Source organism: Ylistrum balloti, unplaced genomic scaffold (assembly GCF_031769215.1).
Source record: "Ylistrum balloti isolate Yb309-2 unplaced genomic scaffold, AGI_CSIRO_Ybal_v1 Utg369782, whole genome shotgun sequence".
NCBI lineage: Eukaryota > Metazoa > Mollusca > Bivalvia > Pectinida > Pectinidae > Ylistrum > Ylistrum balloti.
The window spans coordinates 657,913-679,198 of NW_026781970.1; the positions used below are offsets into that span (position 1 = coordinate 657,913).

A 21,286-nucleotide genomic window follows, 5' to 3' on the forward strand; every position below is an offset into this window, starting at 1 on the left:
TTTGTACATTGTATAACATATCCCAGTAGTTAAATGCACCTTGTACATTGTATAGCATATCCCAGTGGTAAAATACACTTTGTGAACATGAACATGATCAGTTTATTTGTAAGAACAAATGCTTCATATGGTAAGTATATATGACGTCAAAATGCATGCAGTGACGTTTACCACGACGTAAAACCATGCATGGTCTAAAGGGTTCTACAGCAAATGTTATGGGTATTGTTTCACAAATGTACACGAATAAGAATGTATATTTTACTGTGAAAAAAATGGAGAGGATTCCAAAAATGACCTTTACCGTCCAAAGTAGAAGTAACCGAATGAATCAGTGCCAGTGTTTAATTAAACTCAATTATACAGCCGGTCCGTCCTTCTAGTACAAGTCAGTGCTGCTAAGGGCATGAATGGAAGTTATAATTGAGTTAATTAAATCATTAACATAAATCACATATTCTTTATTGATTACATGGGATAAACTATTTCTAATAGATATATATATATATATGAGCAGAAGAAGAAACATCTGATCTATTGAAGTATTAATGTATTATGGGGTCCATGAGATATACTCATGCTGTTTATTACAAATGTGGTAAATACCATGACAAGATAATCAAAACCCAAAAACAACAAGTCAAGGGAAGAAGAGACCCATGGAAAAGTAAAAACAGAATAAAAGTTTGAATGCATCGAAAAAGTAAGCGTCTTCGGTTTCATCGACGACACTCGCTGTAAAGAGTTCAAAGAGTGCATTTGGGAAAAACCAATCAATATCAACATCATCATTTTATCCTACATCGGCACCAGAATTTGTTTTCAAAGTATCGTTAACCGAGAGAAAAATAATCAAACAATTTCTAGAGTTGATGTTAAATTCCAATTTTGGTAAGAGTAATAGCAAACCAATGTTCATGAATCGATGTTGAAATCTCTTTTGGTCTGACAAAAAATGGTCAAACCATTTTATGGATTGATGCTGAAATCTACTTTTGGTCTGTGTAGGGTACTTATGCCTAATCACATTTGACATTTAGGAAGACTCTTATAGTTCTTCAAGACGTAAACCAATTTAGCATGTCGAGACATTAGGTTTTAAACTTAGAGATATCAGCTGTTTGGTTGCGTTCAAATCATCCCAATACTTGTATTTTATGGAATATTGATATGTAGTTGGTAGATTGGTGATACGAAAATGTCAAATACCGTTCATCTTCAACATATTGATAAATTCATCGCATGCAAATGATTAGAGATTGCGGTTGTGTAATTCTACAGTAGCCAGATAAATGGTAAAGCTCAAATGAAAATTTGATCCCGATGGTTCACAAATTGTACAGCATATCCATATTAACTATGACGTGGATGGTCTAATCCTATGGGTGATCTGATATATGGTTAGCTGTCATGTCTATAGAAACGCTATCCATCAATGGTACACTTGTTTGTCAACTCCAGACTTTTTCCACTCAGACATTACCCAGATGTCTGTCCTTTGATTTGAGACGACTAGTGATTACAAGTTATCATCACGTGGTTTCCCTTGGATGTAACTTGTTGTGTAGACGGGCTGTACCGTTTCGCAAATAATCATTTCGCGAATGGCAATGGTTAATGTTTTCTAACATTATTCTGTCATAAAATGTGACAGAATCGAGTCTCGTGTGGCACACAAAGGAAATTTCATGGCTTCCCATTTAACATCATGAGAGGGTATCAAACAGATTTGATCCTTACACAGAAAGAGCAACACAGCGTTATCTTTGAATATAGTCTCCTTCCAACTTGTTCCAAAACGTTTGGTAAACATGGAGACCTCTCTGTCTGTCTCTCACTTACGCTCTGCTTGTCAGCTTGCCTGTCTATTTGTCTGTCGATCTCTATTAAATTGTCATTTCAAAGAGACGACGGGGTACAAGGATTGCAACACAAGTGTGATGACTATATCGAGATTGAAATTTCCATGTTCATTACAATTCGCTGATAAATTAATCATCGTGATTAAGTAGCATGTTACACACACACACACACACACACACAAACATCGACACCTAGTATCTGCCATAAATATTGTAGATATATATATATAAATCAGCTATGTAATCCTGTCTCTGAGATAACTTTCCTGTATTCTGAAAAGTTCATGTTAACATAAGTATCACAATCTGAACATGTATATACAAATACTATTGTAAGCTTTCTGTGCCATCAATCAGAACACATACGTGACGTAGATGTCGTATTAAAATGATAAAAAAAACCACAGAAATTCTAACGTTTAAAATCCTTCAAGTCATTTAATCTATATGTTTTTACTTCTGATTCGTCGCTCGGATTCAGATGTTTCATTAAACAGTCCAGGATATCCGTACAATTCTCTTGCTAACAGTACGATTGCTGACACACGTACACATCTGGAACTGAGTGTACGTGTGTAAATACTCCGATCTCCAAACAATTTCATTCCTCCGAACCTTTACATATTGGACACAGTCAGTCGAAATAACACTTTGACGTCAAATGTACCACGTGACCAAATACCCATGCGGGTACTTTCGTTCGTTTAGATACAGGTATCGGGACATATTTTAGCGGCGACATACCGGCGATATTGCAGCATCCAAGTTTAACGAAAACTAAAATTGTGGCTAAATCCTTCAATGGACTGAGCTTCACAATCGTTAAGAGCCATCATGAACAGCTCTCGCAGCTTATTGTTTTGAATAATTCTTAAATCAACCGTTACTTTGTGTCTACTTTGATCCTTGTTTTACGCAGAGATAGTACAGGAATACAATGCGGACGCGTTTTTATCTACATCATCTACATTCTGTTGCCGCAGCGTTAAAAAGTTTGGATAAAATAAGCTTCGAGTAACTTGTAAATTATAATTGGATGTTAGCTTGAGCACACTTTTGTAGTTAAATAATTCTGGTGTTATAAATATCATCTCCCTTAACAACAAACTCGACATTCATAAACTGGCGACTTGCTTGAGACTCCTGGATATCCACAGGGACAGCTTTAAAAGGCAATGTTTGTGTCACGGCATTAATAATCTTATGAGAGCTCTAAGATAGATTCAACAGGTCACCAGGAGCAATATCAGTATAATTCACTTGAAGTTTTTGTAACAAGGAGCGAGGAAGGAAAAGTACATCTTACATCAAATATGTAGGTTTCATCCCAGTGGAATATTTTACCGCCGTTAATGTTAGAGTTCAGCTATGCTTTTAACCGTTTCGAGTCGTATTCTTAAAATTATGAGAAGCTTAAATCCAATATCTTCTCATTGTAAACAACGAATACTGATCCTTTATAGTGTTCTGGACAATATTTTCCCAAGCTACCATAGTTAAGAGAATTCTATCCACTATACCAAAAGTAATCAACATTACTGTAGACGTTTTTCATCTTGTTCACGCATTGACCCCTATTGCTTTTTAACATTTAAAGCAGGGTTTGTGTCTCTTTAGTAGTCTTGATCTATTAAAGCCTCCTTGTTTCTCCACAAACCAATCGTATCGGATTTCCCTTTATAGTAATGAATTACAAACAATCGTTTTATTCAGTTTGAGTACATATTTAGCTCTTTGTTCTCCTGGTCATTGATTACAATGTTACCGTCATATCCTAATATTTTAATAAAATACCCGATACCAGGCTATGTAACTCTCTTGGACATCCGGGCATGTTGATCATTGCCAAAATGTGGTGACGTCGTCGTTTCAAGGAGAAAAATGTTAATTTGCTTTGGATCGAATTATGGTAAACCTTAAAGGTTAATTGCAAAAGGAAATTTGAAATAAGTCTTTCACGCTAGACGCATTTACAATGGCCATAATGAGAAATATTTTATTTCGCTGTGCGAAATGAAACTGTTTGATGCTCGTTTGAATGTATTGTGGTTCCATAGCCTGGCCCTATTCTCCTTGTACTTTTCATGAGTCTCTGTGCCAATCTTTCATTTCTTCTTGTTTTGTACTAGTTCTATCGAATATGCGATTAAATTAAGATTATCTTATTATTAATATGTCGATATATAAAATGGTGTTCACATAGCCTGATCAATTTTGCATCGCAAAATACATCAGGAAAATATCTACATGTCAACATAATCATAATACAAAGTCAAACTCCATAGGGCATCATATGAACAAAAGAAAGATTTACACGGAGACTACTGAAAAAGCACATGGAGAATAAGACCTGGTGTTCCGAACCTGGTGTTCCGAAAGAGTAAGCTTCATCGACGACAACCGCCAAGTAAACCATGGCCAATCAAACAGGCAAACTATCGAGCAGCAAATACGTCCAGTGTCATGTCACACAAAGAAATAGAATATTTTTCAATGAGATCAGTAAGGCCACCATAAAATTTCCCAATATTTTATCAACCCCATCTTTTGACCCCTTGCAAGCTATTGCCAGTTTCCCTTATTACGATAACGTCATTTTATAATTTTTACTTTTTTATAATCATTCACCAAAAAACATTCTAACATTTTTTCAGATAAATATATTCGCTACGTTGGTAAACAGGCAAACAGACATTTTGACAAGTGCGTACACTTGTGTGTCATAAGTATCCTATACATAGGATAGGTCATACTTTAATCATGTTTAGAATAGAAACTGATTTTTTCTTGGTCTCATCCCTTTTCAATATCCACGTTACACTATATAGTACGGACACCAGATCCTGAAGTGTCAGTGTTATTTTTACATAAAAGGTACTATGGATTGATAAAATTACATAAAAAAGTTCAATGTGGGTGTTTAGGTGGAACTTTAACGGCAAAAATGTTGAATTTTACAGTACGTCTGGGGTCATGATGGTACTTTCACCTGCGGTTAACAGAGAGGAAAAGTGTTATTTGAACCCTTCTACTTGATTAGTTTTATAAGATAGTATCATATCTTATATAGGCCAATATAATTCGCGTTCTGTCCTTGTCTTGTTTAATCTGCTGACGGGATAGCAAGGATAGATATATATAGTTACAAATGTACTCAGTAAGGTGTATTTTAGACCGTCCTTCGCCATAGTTTGCGAACATTTGATATTTTGATAAGTATGAGCACATTATCTATTCTTATATTTAAAGCTTTCTTTTTCAACGACTGCACAAAAGATACACAGGAGATTAACTTGTTTCAAATCAGATTTAAAATTAGATAAATTAAATCAAAATATTGAACTAAACTGCATCATACAGCTCTTTCATCCTTCTACGATTCCCCAATGATTCCGAGGGCCTAATTTTTGAAACCAAAGAGGCGCCTAAGGAATCTAAAGCAATCGAAGAAAAGTCAAAATCTAAATGGTGAGGGAGGATAATTGATGGCATATATATTTCATACCCAATAGCGAATAAAAGGAATAGAAATTTTGTTTGGGTTTTTTAAACCACTTTCGCTCTAGTGGGGATCAGCGCATTCCAAATTTGATATAATGATGTTGTAATTCTTGTATAAGGTTCATTTGACTAACCCTTACCCCTACGTGTGCTGGCTCTGTTCAATAGGATTTTGTAAAGTTCAATTCGAAATCTATATCTGTACACTGTCTCAAAAACAAGTATTGAGTTTGTAATAGTTTTTTAGTTTTTGAATACTGTCAGTCAACATTTGTTAGTATCAATTTCTACTTCATCAATGATTCGACTTACTTTTATTGAATGTCATCAAACATGTTGCTTTCAAACGAATTCAAAAACAAGATCACAGAAAAATACGGAAACTACAGCGTCGACCATTTAATCTGACGTCAACATAGGTTAGTTCATAGACATCGTTTTATTTTTACTTAAAGCCGTCTCAGCTGGTCCTTTGTTTAAAGCAGCTGGCTACAGTTTTCTTCCTTTCTTTTATTTGATTCCAAATACACTCGATAGGATTGCGATCATTGTATTAATCCATTAAAACAAAATGTCGATGTTGACGCATTCGATATTAGATCAGGTGTCTTCTGCTGACACGTGACGCAATTTGTCATCAAGAGCGATACAACAAGCGGAATGTTTAGGTTATGATCGATATCAAACTTCACACCAAGTTTAAGTTTCTAGCACCAAAACAAACATTACATAATTTACAATCGTCTTTATAATGCTACCAGTGACACAGTGATCATTGTAAATTCTGTGTCCCGCAAAGGATACGTGACAGGACGAGATACATGATTCCAAGAACAGGAATGTGTCTCTACTTGAACGTGAATCGTGTATAATATGACTGTGATTCGAGCATGTCTTGGTGACTAACTGATTAATCAGTTTAATCAGTCGAGCGAAAAATCGAAAGGACAAAAGCCCTCCAATGCGAAGAAACGAAAAAAGGTAAAAACAAAAGACGCTATTTCAACTTTAAGCTTTGGTATCTTTTTTCTTATCTCGGTTTTGGCGTCTTTTCGTCATTTCGCTTTGGCAGGTTTCCGTCTTTCCTTTATTTCGCTTATTCCAGTTATGGCAATCTGCAGGACTACCACAACGTACCTAAATACACCTTCTGTCATGACAAAGGCCATTTCTGTTACCTTCTGTCATCACAAAAGTCATTTCAGTGACACTTTGTCATCACAAAGGCTATTTCAATGAATTTTGGTCATCACAAAGTCCATTTCAGTGACACTTTGTCACTATCAAAGTCATTTCAGTGACACTCTGTTCTGACAAAGGTCATTTCAGTGACTCTTTGTCATCACAAAGGCTATTTCAATTAATTTTGGTCGTCACAAAGGTCATTTCAGAGACACTTTGACATCACATTGGCCATTTCAGTTATTCTTTGTCATGACAAACACACTTTTCATCACAAACATCACACTTTGTCACTACAAAAGTCCATTTCAGTGGCCATTTCAGTTATTCTTTGTCATGACAAATGCCATTTTAGTGACACTTTGTCATCACAAAAGTCATTTCAGTGCCACTTTGTCATCACAAAGGCTATTTCAATGAATTTTGGTCATCACAAAGTCCATTTCAGTGACACTTTGTCACTACAAAAGTCCATTTCAGTGACACGTTGTCACTACAAAAGTCATTTCAGTGACACTTTGTCCTGACAAAGGTCATTTCAGTGACTCTTTGTCATCAGAAAGGCTATTTCAATGAATTTTGATCATCACAAAGGTCATTTCAGAGACACTTTGACATCACGTTGGCCATTTCAGTTACTCTTTGTCATGTCAAATGCCATTTTAGTGACACTTTGTCATCACAAAAGTCATTTCAGTGCCACTTTGTCATGACAAATGCAATTTTAGTGACACTTTGCCATCACCTTGGCCATTTCAGTGACACTTTGGCTTCTGACATCACCAAGTGGAGTCAGCTAATCTGACTTGGACTCTTAAACAACAACGATATCGTTATTATTTGACGTTTACGTGAGATAATAAACAGAATGGCCATAATGATATTGAACATCAGCAGCTGGTGTGGACATGTTTCCTAGATTCATATGTTCGGATATTTTAATTACGAGGTACTTTAGATCAAGGTGAATTTTGTTTTATACTGGTTGCCATTTTATTCAACTAATTTCAGAACCGTATTGATGATATAACTTATGCTTACAGTTTTGTACCCATACAAGTTCCGTGTGCAACCAAACTCACGTTTAGTCAAACTGTTTTCCATACGACCTAATATTTAACCACTCATGATTGAATAGAGTAACAAAAAACTCCTAATCAATCAAAGTATCCAAAGATCTTTTGTATAGTCACCAGCATGGTTTCTTGACGATAGAGGTTTTTTCTGTTATTTACGTTTATCAACTCCCTTTGTCAAGATTTTAATAAGATTGTTCCTAAATTACCTTTGATCACCACATACACAAGCCCTATAATCAAATGAAATCACATAACGTACCATTAATCGAAATACCACATTTTGTATATCTTCTTAAGGATTGGGTCCTGAGGTGAGTAGGTTGGTAAGGTGGAGCAGCGCTATGGCACTAAAATGTGTCTTTTTCTTTATATATTTCATTCAATTGAATAATCTAATTTGAAAGAGAGCTATGATAATTTTTAGTACGTACTGAACTCTACTGTCTGTGAAGTTTGGCCACCATATTTCTGTCTAGCTGACGATGGCGGGCCACTGTCAGCATGATGATCTGACTGGTCCTGAAGAAGCCTCGTTTTCGAAGTTGGACCGTCCTGCGAATATGGAAAAACAGATAAACAGAGACACACTATGCGTAATCAAATTTTTTCACTATTAATGCCAAATTTCAATATAAATTCGTTAAAAGTTATAATTTGATCAAACGTAATGCTATACCACATCTATAAAGTAAAACAACAGGAAGTTTCCCTCAGAGATCAAATTGATCTGATACAAGCCTTTAGGCGTTCTCAATCACGTCTGTACATACTGGTGTGTTTGATTGTGTGTATGTATATTTCATTAACAAAATGTTCAACCTTACGACCAATTAACTCATCCATAAAACACGCGAAGACGATATCTCAATCCCTACCATCCGCAATGGTAGTAGTATGGCATTTTTAGTGTGTAGTTTGTACCAATGAACTATACCTTAAATGTAGAATTCGAACATAAACGCTATCAGTGTATTTCATCGAATGCATGTTTTATTCCACTTTTCTTTCATTTATAGTAACTTTGAAATCAAACTTTATTCCTCGTTTCCAACATGGAAATGCATCACAACTTAAGGTAATAGATTGGTCAGCAATATCGCGTACACAACATAGCGGACTATAAACTGCGTTCTTCTTTATGACATTCCTGTCAATAAAAGACATTGTAATCGGAAGAGGGTCATTAAAAGAAAAAGAAAGATATTTAAACACCCAAAAATCAATATTCTTCAGTATTGCTCTACAAAACTACTAAATCTAGTTTTTCATAAACAAAAATTTTCGGAAGAAGATAATGGACTATTCTCTGGTATATAATTAGAGTTAAGACCTTCGGTAATGATTCGGTTCAGACAGATTTCGCACCATCGGATAGAATTACATATCCCATATACACACAATTTTTTTACTCTATGAATACCCTTTTTACAGTGCAATGTGAATGCTTCAAAACTCTCAAAATTGATGATTATCATTTTTCTGCTGTCCGGCCTATCATTAGATTGATGCATGTAAGTAATTAATTTCAAGGTCAGTGATAAAAGGTCATAAAGATAGCAACTTTTATTCAACGTAAATCCCAATAACATTCAGAGTGAATATCCATTCGTGAAGATCAATCTCATTGAGAAATGTTCTATTTTTTGTATGAAGCTGGGCGTGTATGATATTCATTAGATTGCTACTGGTTCGGACATCTTGTTCTCACTTGAGAACGTGGCATTACTTACTTTGATTAACCAATTTTTACATGGTCGATGTCGTCGATAAAACAGAAGACGCTTACCCTTCCGAAATACCTAGTCTTATGTACTGTTTCAGGAGTCTTCGCGTAAATCTTTCATATGTTTATATTTTGCTCTTGTTTTATTGAATTTTAGATCGAATAATAATTTTGTTGACATATTGCTTTTTTATTCTTGTTTTTTAGCTGTAATCAAAATAATTCAATTTCGGTGAATAGTGTTAAAAAGGTCAAATCCGGTGTTGAATAAGTAGATCACTTACATTTTCTAATAATTTTGTATATTAAGTGGAATTCAATTCGTCTCACTGTCTCTGAGTGGGAAGAAATCCTCAGATTATGCTCGAATTACCATATATCGCAGCAAAGTACAAACAAATGTAAGGTTGCCTATTAGAAATTCATCAAAATAGCCATTCCTAAAAGTTACAAACTTCATAAACCTGACAAACGACGTAATCACGTAATCGGAAAATATGTTGGGGGTGAAAATAAACATTGGACTAATAACTCTTTTTAAGTTATCCAGATATTCAAAGACAACATCGATAAAGAGGATTGGTGGTGAGGACTCGATGTCCAGGATAGTTCTGAAATCTTCATCCACGCTAACGTAATTAACACTGGTTAATGTTATTCTTTGTGCAGGACACATTTTATCTTCTCATGTCACACCCAAAAGCTGTTTCCCAGGCTAATATCTCAGTTTATAACTTGATCAAACCGCACGCTAGACATTACGAGACATTCGAGTCCCTCTGCGGACGTACCTTCCTATAGTAGTTGGCGGCAGGGAGAGTATGAATGTCAGTATAAGTACATTATAAATGTCAACCGCTTAAATTGATGATAATCTGTATGATAAATGCAGCATTTAACAAAGTAAAAAGGTACATATTCATGTTAATTTACAAATAACAGGATAATATAAGTCACGAAATTGGGATTAATATATTCGCATTTTTGTGTTACCTTCTTTCAAACCATGCTTCGCTTTTCGTGGAGGCCAGCCATAAGCATACCTCAACGAACAATACGCTCAAAACGTATACCATCGTCAACCTTTCTACAGGAGTTATCTTCCCATCTTTACGTTTACATTTAAAAATTAGATATAGCAAAAAAATTAATTAAATTGCATCAAACATTTGTTTCCCTTTCTGAATTGGTGTCGTATAGGAAAATCAAATTAAATGAAACCTATTTTATGCCAGAAATAAAATTAAAAATAATTTTAAAAACAGTTAGAAAAAGATAATTTGATTTGGAAATCGATACCATTGTATTATGGAATATAATTATTCAAGATATATGTATTTATGTACAGAGAAACAAAAAATGCTCCATTTGGGTTACTGAATGATTGTTCTAAATTTTAGTTACATCTACTTTTTTTCTTCAAGAATTCATTTTACGGCCCAAACATTGTACTACTGATTACTGATGTCATTCCACCATCCCTCATCAACTCCCCCCACCCTCCCTACCCCCACCCCCACCCCCCACACCCACCCCCCCCCCCCCCCCCACCCACTCACCCCCGCCCCCCACCCCCCATCCCCTCCTCCTCCCCCTACAACAATGGCCATCCCTACTAAAAACACACACAATCTCTCGGCATGTCATCCTTGACGCGTCGGCTGGGAGATTAAGGGAGACTCTACTTCCATCAATGTCCAGACGTGTCTCATTATCACATGTCAGGTGTATAATTACAATCAGCCAGGCACCGCCATGACCACCCTTTCCATTAAAACATCAAGCGAGCATGCGCTATATCATAAACAGTGGACATATTAGCACTTACGTTAGCTCAATCGCTCAGGCCATGACGACTTTTATTTAATTATATCTTATATGTCTGCCCTAAAAATCGAAATTCACTTAACTAAACAATGTATTACGTTCATGCAAACTTTAGTATGTATGACAAGTAGACATTGTATGTCTGTGTAAAACTAATAACTCCGACATGCAACAACAAATCGTTTGTTTTGTATGTGTTGGCGTAAATTGCAGATAATCCAGTGTCATTGATGCAAATACGATAACAAAACAATAAAATGTGTTTTCCTTTTGTAGTAAATGATGTAACTTTCAACAGGTGACTACATCTAGACCTAAAATCAGGAGATACCTGGTATATAGGACATCGTTTGACCAATAGATCATACAGAACCGGAAGCGAGTTTTATACCAATAACTGAAAAATATTAATTGATAACATTCGATTGGATTAATGGGCTGAATCTTCACATACTTTAGGAAAATTTCCGACAGAAAGTGAATGCTTTAAGGTGTGACACGGATATTAAACCTTCAATGTATAAGGAAAATGTGTTCTCTAAATTCTGTGGGAAAAGTTTCACGACAAACTTGTAAATGAATAATTGAAGTGTGTTTACGTCACGTTTTTAAATGAGAACGAGGTAAATGACAATTGGGAATAATGATATAGAGTTGTTGTTTAGCAATACATTATGCATTATGCAATATATACAAAGAATTCACCTCTCCATAAACGCATCCCCACGAAAGTTTGAATACTTAAATGAAGACATTACTATCGTAGATACGCCAGAACGCCAATTCAATCTTCTCAGTATGACTGAAGGAAGGTTGAAGATAAAACACTTTCTTATCGATACTCTTAAGTCAAATTATCTTTGTCTAGATATTCATCACATTCTTTGTGTGATTTTAAAAAGTATTTTATGTAGATCAATATACATGTATGACACTTGAATGAAATATTTTGATTATTATCACATATGTATGTATTACAGTAGGGAGGCAGGTGTAATGGAAATAATCAAAATACATACTGATAACAGGGAGGACTGCTTAGTAATGTGTGTAGCCTTGAAGAAAAGACGTGGTTCATGAAAGGTATTGGACATTGGACGTCACGGGCATATTGGCGTTTTAGCTCAGTTTCTGTCTGTGGAGCTGTCACCAGTATAACATGAATAGAGAACAGCTAAGCTGTCGAGCCACATACACACACACACACACACACACACACACACACACACACACACACACACACACACACACACACACACATATATATATATATATATATATATATATATATATATACATGTATTTCTCTTTTATCAACGCTATTTGAAAGGGTCAGATAACAATTACAGTGCTGTTTTATCATAAGCAGAAAGCAATCAAGACATCCGCAACACATCGGGAGAACACTGAAGAGTTCTAATTCTTCCTCGATTCAATATTCATTTCAAACGCCACTTGAAGTGATTATAAGGGTATTTAAACACACAAGTTTGAACGTCTCGTGTACATTGACTTGGGTATCGTAACGAGAAGTTAATATGGGGGTATATCAAAATCTGAGAATTCTTAATCTTAAAATTTGGGAGGATTCAAGCCATGGCCATGCTTTTTATCTAAAAGAAACATTGAGTTGAATATCAATCACCGGTTCAGACCTTTTTTGAAATCCTGCCTTTGTAATCAAATTACTTTTGCTATGGGTTGGTAGTGGTGTGTAAAGTTCGAGATGTTCCGGAAAGCTAGAAGTCTATTTATAACTTCTCTGAGACAATTGTGTTTTAACACACTTCATCGACACGGAGATAACTGAACTTGTTATTGACCTAAATTTAATTAAATGTGTGATGTCCACCTGCTCGATAATAACTATACCAACCAATCGACAAAACACAACAAGAAAATATCAATATATCAACATAACCATAATCTTAACACAAATAAGATAAAGCTTGGGAAAGATATTAACAAAAGACAGATTTACACGGAGACTCCTGAAAAAGTGCAAGGATAATAAGACCAGCTGTTCCGGAAGGTTAAGAGTAAGTAATGTCACGTATATGATAGCAAGATACATTGTATACAACAACGGAATCAACAGACAAACTAACCAGCATGAAACAAGGCCAGCTTCATATGCAGAAAGAAATGAAATATTCTCAATGAGATCATTAAAACCCCTATAAGAAAAGCTGTCTGTGCTAGTTTCGTTGTAAGAAAAGATCGAGATAAGTGACAAATGTAAAAGACTGCCTTGTAGGCGATTTCCTATTCTCACGTTTTGAAGAAAATGGTAGAAATGTACGTGTGAATCGCAAATGACGACAAGCAGGTTAACTATGCGATGAGGGAATAACGCGACAGTATAACGGAAAGCGATGGAGTTCAGGCATTCATGTATTCTTTCAGATGTCATTCTGGTGTACAGTAATATAGAAATTGTAACTATTTCTACATGGGAGAGGAAGACCAATAAGTGGTTATTGAAAATGTTCTTCCGGGGCTGCCTTAGAAACATGTATTATAACATTGAAAGCATCTTTCACGTGTTACGCTGCCTCAGAAACTGCTTAAAGTACCGCTGATCTTATAATATATAATTCTACGTTATTATTGGTATAAAAACAACTTTTATTGAATAATTACCCCACAAGCTATTTGCGTGAATATTTGAAAAAAAAATCATGATTATGTAGTCTGTTTGGTACCCGATAGATGACCTGCGTTCCCATATGGATATTTGTATTCATGTTTCTTTTCAATGAATCGATTCCCGTTCAGAAAAAAAAAAAACATTTTTTTTTTAAATTGAACGAAGCTTGCACTAATCTTAATGAACGTACATTTGAAATACCATACATAGGATAACAAGTATTAGAAAGTGCATAGCAGATATATAGTTTATCTTAAATCAATTCTAAAGTTAAATGATGTCATTAAAAGTGTGCCACAGGTTAAAAGTTGACAATAACCTTCTAGATAAGAGATAAAGAATTAGGGATGTAAATTATGGAAAATGGTGATCGTGATATTCCTTCGGGTTATAGACTTGCCTTCGTCTGACAAATACGGCGTTAACGTATAATTCCAACACGGTTTACGACGGTGAAACTACCCTAAAGCAATGTCACATCTTCAGCCTTCATAATAAACATATATTACACAAGAATACGCCTCCACAAGCTGATAATTTCTTTAAGAGGAAAGTCATTTCCTTGAGTTTTTTATTATTATTTTTGTCACTTGTTTACTATGCTGGGTAATTGAGTTGACCTGAGACGCAATGCAAGAGTGCTACTACGTCATTAAACTCGATCATCTGAAGTCTGATAAAGATAAGTGTTTGTTGTTTAGATGGATGAATATCACAGAGACACATAACCATCCTAAATCTGATAGAAGGTTAACCCCGTGTAAATTCAGCTGTAGGCCTACTACTTTGTAAAAAGCGCACTTAAGCAGGTCACATGCATATAACATGTAGCGCTAGTGTGCACTCATGTTAAATCCGTGTTGATCCCAAACAGGAAGAAGATGTTTTACACTAAACGTGAATTGTATTTATATACATCACTTATTCTCTTCCGTAATATCTACTGAAACAACGAAAAGAAATGTGTTGATAAGATAGGTAGTGTCTACGCATACATGTATATACCCGCCGTGTATAGATATACATGTACGCATATATGTTTATTTGTAGGTATACATGAAGTACTTTCTATATATTATATTCAACTAATAAAGTTGCAAATACTTTTGCCATTTGCTTACAGTTTAAAATGAAGGACACCCCTGTCACTGATCGAGTTAATGCTGATTTCATGTTGCTTAGATGTGTGTTTCGGTGTGCCGCAACGTCATCAACAAACTGAAGTAGATAATATATATTACAAAGTACATCCTTACTTACCTTTGTATACTGAAGATACATATATAATATCATAAACCTATACCCTATATAATAGTGCATGGGCGTGTCATGTATACATGCGTATACACATGTATAAAGCTGTGTTTCGTAACTGTCTTTACTACTCTCAGTTGGGGAACTCATACAAGAGGTATCATCTTTCTGTATATCAAATGTTGTTCGGCACGGTATATATATTGAACTATGTTTACCTGAGATATTAGACGATGACCGTACACGAGTCAGCAAAGTTACTGATTAAAATCTGCTTAAATCGATTTGATTGTAATTAAATTGATTGGTCAAACACCAACTTACCTGCTGCGAGGAAAAGCAACACCCCATTATATTATGTCTTCCATCAGACAGGGAAGCTGTTCTATAAATAGCACTCACATGACACTAACCGTGCGTTATATTTAGATGTTATATTTAATCTTTGAATTATCGGTGTTGACAGTATTTTATATCCTGGTTATCTTTGCTACGTTGCTGTATTTACGTTATGATCGCATCTTGTTGATAATCTGCGATCACCATAAGAATAGGACAATAGCTAGGATCTCATGCCAATAAATTCTCTTTAATGTTTGAACTACATTTGTCTTCGTTAGGGAAAATGTACAGTGTCACTAAGACCCTTCTTATACCATTAAATAATTACGTTTGATTGCCACTGTCTTGTTGATTTCAACATTTGTGGTTGGCGCTGTCATCGTTTCACTTTTGAGGGGGCACTCATGAGCTAAAGGTAGCTCTTCCTATACGGACAGTCACAAGAACTTGACATGAATTCCCTACCCATGGTCCATATGTATTATAATGAGTTTTTAACTCCAGAAGAGTTAGGATATATGTTCATCTATATGTATTTTTTCTTTTGCTAAATTATGTGGATTTTTATGCTGAAGGTTGTTTACACATACGTTACCTTTAAAAAAATGTTTTATCGTTTGATAAACAAGACTGATAATGACCAAGTGATACCTGACGAATTCGGAAATATGCATCGTTCGGTTGAAACGTTCTCTCGTCTCTAATTGGTACTTCAGCGACAATGCCGAAATATACGCTTGTGGCGATGTCACTCAATGGTTTTGAGCCTCACATGATGTAGAAATTCAATCAAGGTGCTCACTTTCTTAACAAGAACCACTCTGTTTACTATATGTCGGCTACCGATAAGTTGTACACCACACCCGAACACGGCCTTGATCCATGTATACAGTACATGTTATGGCTAACGATTTACATCTCAACAACAATTCTAAATTTCTTTAAAATCGATTAATACATTTTTTGAAAATCTCACACTCTGAATGGATTCATTACAATTTAATGTTTTGTATTCAATTTTTCATTCTTTAAAAAACACAAATCTCCGATGTAAACAAATAAAAAATGAAGTTCACTTTTCGATGTTTTGTAATAGTATAAATAGATTTTAATAGAAATTTGAAAAAAAAAACCCACCGAGGTCAAATAACGAGTGGTTGTTGTATCTGGAATGTTTTTTCAAATGAATCAGTTATTTTTCCGAAGTTAAAAAAAAAAAAAAACATGAGTTTTAACGAGAATTTGTTTTGTGACTTTTGAAAAATAACTAACCAGATCAAGAGAAATGGAGCATATAAGAATCAGGAGTTTCAGTTCAAGGCCTCGATCCGACAAAGAATGCAGAAAACCAAATTATGACAGAATGACTGTCAAGGACAACCATATATGCTGTGGCCAAAAGACTGGACATATACTGGTGATTATTTGATCAGATTTGGTGGCTCTGCAGTTGTCTGTCGATATATTGTGATACATGTTTTGGGTTAGCTACGTTTTCCTCAGCTTGTTATCTTGTGGTAATACTGTACGATTTAACTTCAATGATATGTTTTTTTTTTCTGCAAAATGGCTTATTTACTTCGTAATTCCATTTCCTATGTGATGTTTTCAATTTAATAGTGCAGTTCATCACTCAGATCATGGTAACTCACTATCAAAATTTATTTATGGGAAATAATAATTTTTTTTAAATGTATTTAAATCTGTAATTTTGACTAATATGATATACACATACAAACTTCCAGTAATTAGTTATGGTGTGTGATAAGACGAAAACTATTACAGGTGGATTCAATTATCAGTGGACGTCGTTCATAGAAAAGACCATTGCAAAATGTCCTCGACTCTATTAATTTATTAACGTAGTGTTCTCTTAATCCACGGCATTTCTTACTGATATAGAATAATTATGAGTTCGTTTTAGTGTATTTTGGGTTTCCGTCATTATATAAGGTAAATCTGCATTTGTACGTTGTATGGATTCCACCATTTGAATTCCAAGGCCCTCCTCAAATTGAAATCAAGTATTTTCAGAGGCTGCAGAACAAGCACCGACTTTCTCTCAATGACTTTTTACCTTACATCCGTGGTTTGTGTTATTTGGATAGATTCACGATAGCCTGAAACTGAAAGTATTATCAAAGCCGAGGACTAAAACGGAAGGCTAAGGAAATATTTCAAGGGAAAAAAGGAGAAACATTTTCTAGATATGTAACTTTTTAAACACAACATGGTTCCAATATATGTATATTATTAGTGAATACAGAAAAACATGCATTCCTGTCCATATTCAGTATTTAAAAACTCGTCATGAAGATAGCCCGCCTGTGCGGTATAAGAAGAGAGAGTATTAAATCCTCAGGGTTAATCAATATATATAATTTTTCTTTGGTATCCTGATATGATGCCCCTAGAGGAAATGCGTGGTTTCCCACTTCATCCGTTTCTCACTACAAAATTGCGTCAATTAGTGTCTTCACTTGTCTGTAAAAACAGCAAGAGAGACCTTGATGGGCGGATTAATAGAAGACAAGCACTATACGCTTATCATTAACATCATGTCGCGAGTTTGTTTAGAAACATTTTTTCTTCATTTTCACAAAGGGATTGGGCACAGTCATGTTACTTTTGAAAGTCTATTCCAAATAATTACTTATATACATTTACAGAGCACGCAGATGGGGAAACTTTTAAAAAATGTGATTGTCATCATTCACTGATTATCCTTATGCCAACTTTGTGTCATTTCAACTGGGTCAGCTATGTGTCATTTTAACTGAAACTATGTGTCATTTTAACTACAAACATAATCTTGTACGCCATCATGAGAGAAAGAGAAACACACAGACATCGAGAGAGAGAGAGAGAGAGAGAGAGAGAGAGAGAGAGAGAGAGAGAGAGAGAGAGAGAGAGAGAGAGAGAGAGAGAGCGAGAGAGAGAGAGAGAGAGAGAGAGAGAGAGAGAGAGAGAGAGAGAGAGAGAGAGAGAGAGAGAGAGAAATATGATGGTGGGGAGCGATGAAAGAGAGTTTTGAAATATTTTCATGCCGAGAATTGATAAGTGTGCATAAAGATCGTTTCATTATCTTTTTGTCGCGTATAATAGGACCCCCGCCAAAAACAGCCAGTGTGAGATGTAATTTAGTTTTCCTATATAATTGAATCCATTGTTTAGAAAACAAGCAACATTTAAAAGAACGGGAGAAACTTTCACAAGTGAAGTACAAAAATAGAGTTGAACATCGTAGACATTTACTCAGAATAAACTCTATTTTTGCTAGATTTATTTCTTGGTCAAATGTTGCTACATCTGTCACTAAGAAGAAAATACACTTGTATGTACTTACTAATCTTAAGTTGAAATCTTTCTTATTCAAGGATTTGACAATAGAAAGGAAGAAACAAAGGTCTATTGTTTCTAGTCATTTATTACATATCAAGTGCAATTGACTGCATGAAAGTGATCTAAGATCCCCATCATAAAAGAAAAATCATGATACAGATTTTTAAATATTTAAACATTACTGATACAATTGATCCAAAACATTGCGAAACATGTACACTTTAAAACTATTTGAAAGTTTCAAATACGTCTAAGGTTGAACAGGCGACATATATACATTGTAAATGATATATATCAAAACCATCGACATGACAATTACTATGTAGATAAAGCCGAATATACCGATGAAAGAAATATGTCTAATAGGTGATTCAATTGTTCCACGATCTGCTAACTCCACTTAATTCAGTTATGAGTAAGACGACGTCGCATCCCCGAGGCCAACAACAAGTATGACATTAGTATCTTATACCCAGTAGCATGATTTACACGAAAAGCCGTCGATAAAATGTTCTACATGATAATGAATCTAATGTTAGGATTTTTGGTTAATTAAGTAATGAAAGTAACAGCGAGGACAAAACGGAAGTTCTACTGTAAATCATTCAAGACAGTCTCACCATATACTTCCGGTCAGGCGACTTGCACGACAACTACGTGTGTGTTTATATAAAAAAAAAAAAACGTCTATAGGCCGTTTCTCAGCATGGGCTGAAATCCATTTTATTTTGGTTAACGCTCATCATTCGGATAATTGATAAAGGTCTCCTGGTGCAGAAAGGATCACGTGCACCGATGCGAACCGGAAATAATAATGTCTGAAAGGCGGGACTGGTCGCGTGCACTAGGAAACGATAATGTGATATTAGAAAGAAATAATTTCAGAGACAAGAAATGTTATATAAGTACTGAAGTAGTTTTATTACGCTTGGTAACAAGAATCATACACCATAATTACCATCAAACATTTCAGATAATAATACTGAACTGACAATTACCCGCTCGTTAATTCGCTCGTTGATATACGTTCAAACAGCATCAACGATATACAATGCTGTCTTCAGAATCAATATAACCTATTAGGTCTTTCAACACACATCCATTAGAGAACATATTGTCGTAACAAACCAGAGATATCGTGCTGTTGATTGTCCTCTTGGCAGCTTAAACATTGGCACGTGACTGATCGCCTGACCGGAATCTAGTAGCGCTGTTTCCTTATTAATTCTATAAGAAAAAATAGTTCAGAAATATATATGTGCGCTACTTTTTATAATTGATTACAAATAAACCTGTTTATGATGTGCTTTGTTACCAGACTGGAAACATCTTGATTTTTCCATGAACGTTAACGTAATGACCCACAGAAACAAAGATTATATAGACATGGATATATCTAATCAATAGATGAAACTACAATCGTTTTATTGTGATGTGTCTTCGTGCTCTGCCCAAACAAACGATAATTTCAGTAGATAAGCATTGGCCTTTGTGAACAGCTTCCATAACTGACTCAAAGTTAGGGTCATCAGCCCTTTATAGTAGGAAATAACATTCAAGTTTGTTTTTGAAACCCAGTTTAAAGCGTTGGCTTACATGTACGTATCTTTGGATAACTATCTGAGATGCGTGGCTCGAAGATCTTTACCCCGAAGCTGTATTTTTGTTTCAAGAAGCTGAGAAACGTGCCGGTCTATGTTGATATGGTTGTGTCCCTATTTAATGCACTTTATCTTAATTGCTCTTGAAGTCATACATTGCGCCTTCTGTATTTCATTCAGTGAGATAGTAACCAGCTGCTACAAGGAGATCTGGCCTCAAAATGACAATGACTGTTCACGGGGCGATAAATTTCTCAAACAAACAAACTAATAAACAAACAAACTCTCCTTTAACTTCAAAATCGTTTCAGCGAGGAATCGTTCTATAAACCTGTCGTGTACTCCCTTACTCTAGATTATCATTGAAAACTGCTATTCACCTGTATGGCTTTTCCTTTCTCTCATAATATAAGTACATTTTCTTTAATATATTTCCTGTACATATACTCAGTTTAGTTTACTGCTTTACTTAATATCTACTTTCAATTTTTACTTACATAGTTGCTACATAAAGTTGGTAACTCAGACATGCAAACTAGGTACTCAAACAGCTATCTGTTCAAAATTTTATTTATTTATTTGTTTTGTCGGATTGGATTTTAAAATAGTTATATTTTATCTCAAAATTCATGCCATATGTCAACGGTCAAAGTATTCTTTTGTTTTGTGATTACTCGGGACACACCTCGTGAGCAGTTTTAACAAAGAAATATGCGTCTTTCATTTAAATGTATGCTTGATTAGAATGCTGTCTTCTCCTTAACTCAAAAAACCAGGCAAGGTCAGAATTTTAACTGTTCTAGTTCTAAATTGTTAAAACACAATAGAAACATTTTACACTTTGTCTTTGTTGTGTAAAAATGGTATCATGATAATTTAACGAAACTTCCCTTTATTTTGATCAATCTGCATCTCTTGAAAGC

General features: G+C 35.1%; 1 protein-coding gene across 1 annotated transcript in view; it reads right to left on the reverse strand.

The window, feature by feature from the left end:
* Nucleotides 1–15,473, reverse strand: part of LOC132544169 (uncharacterized) — a 28,921-nt gene extending 13,448 nt beyond the window's left edge. The window contains exons 1-2 of the mRNA XM_060207742.1: nucleotides 15,403–15,473; nucleotides 8,056–8,176 (exon numbers count right to left, since the gene is read on the reverse strand). Of these exons, the coding sequence (XP_060063725.1) occupies nucleotides 8,056–8,176; nucleotides 15,403–15,429 (148 nt within the window). The 5' untranslated portion in view covers nucleotides 15,430–15,473. The remainder of the gene's footprint in view (nucleotides 1–8,055; nucleotides 8,177–15,402) is intronic.
* Between the last annotated feature and the right edge of the window lie 5,813 nt (nucleotides 15,474–21,286).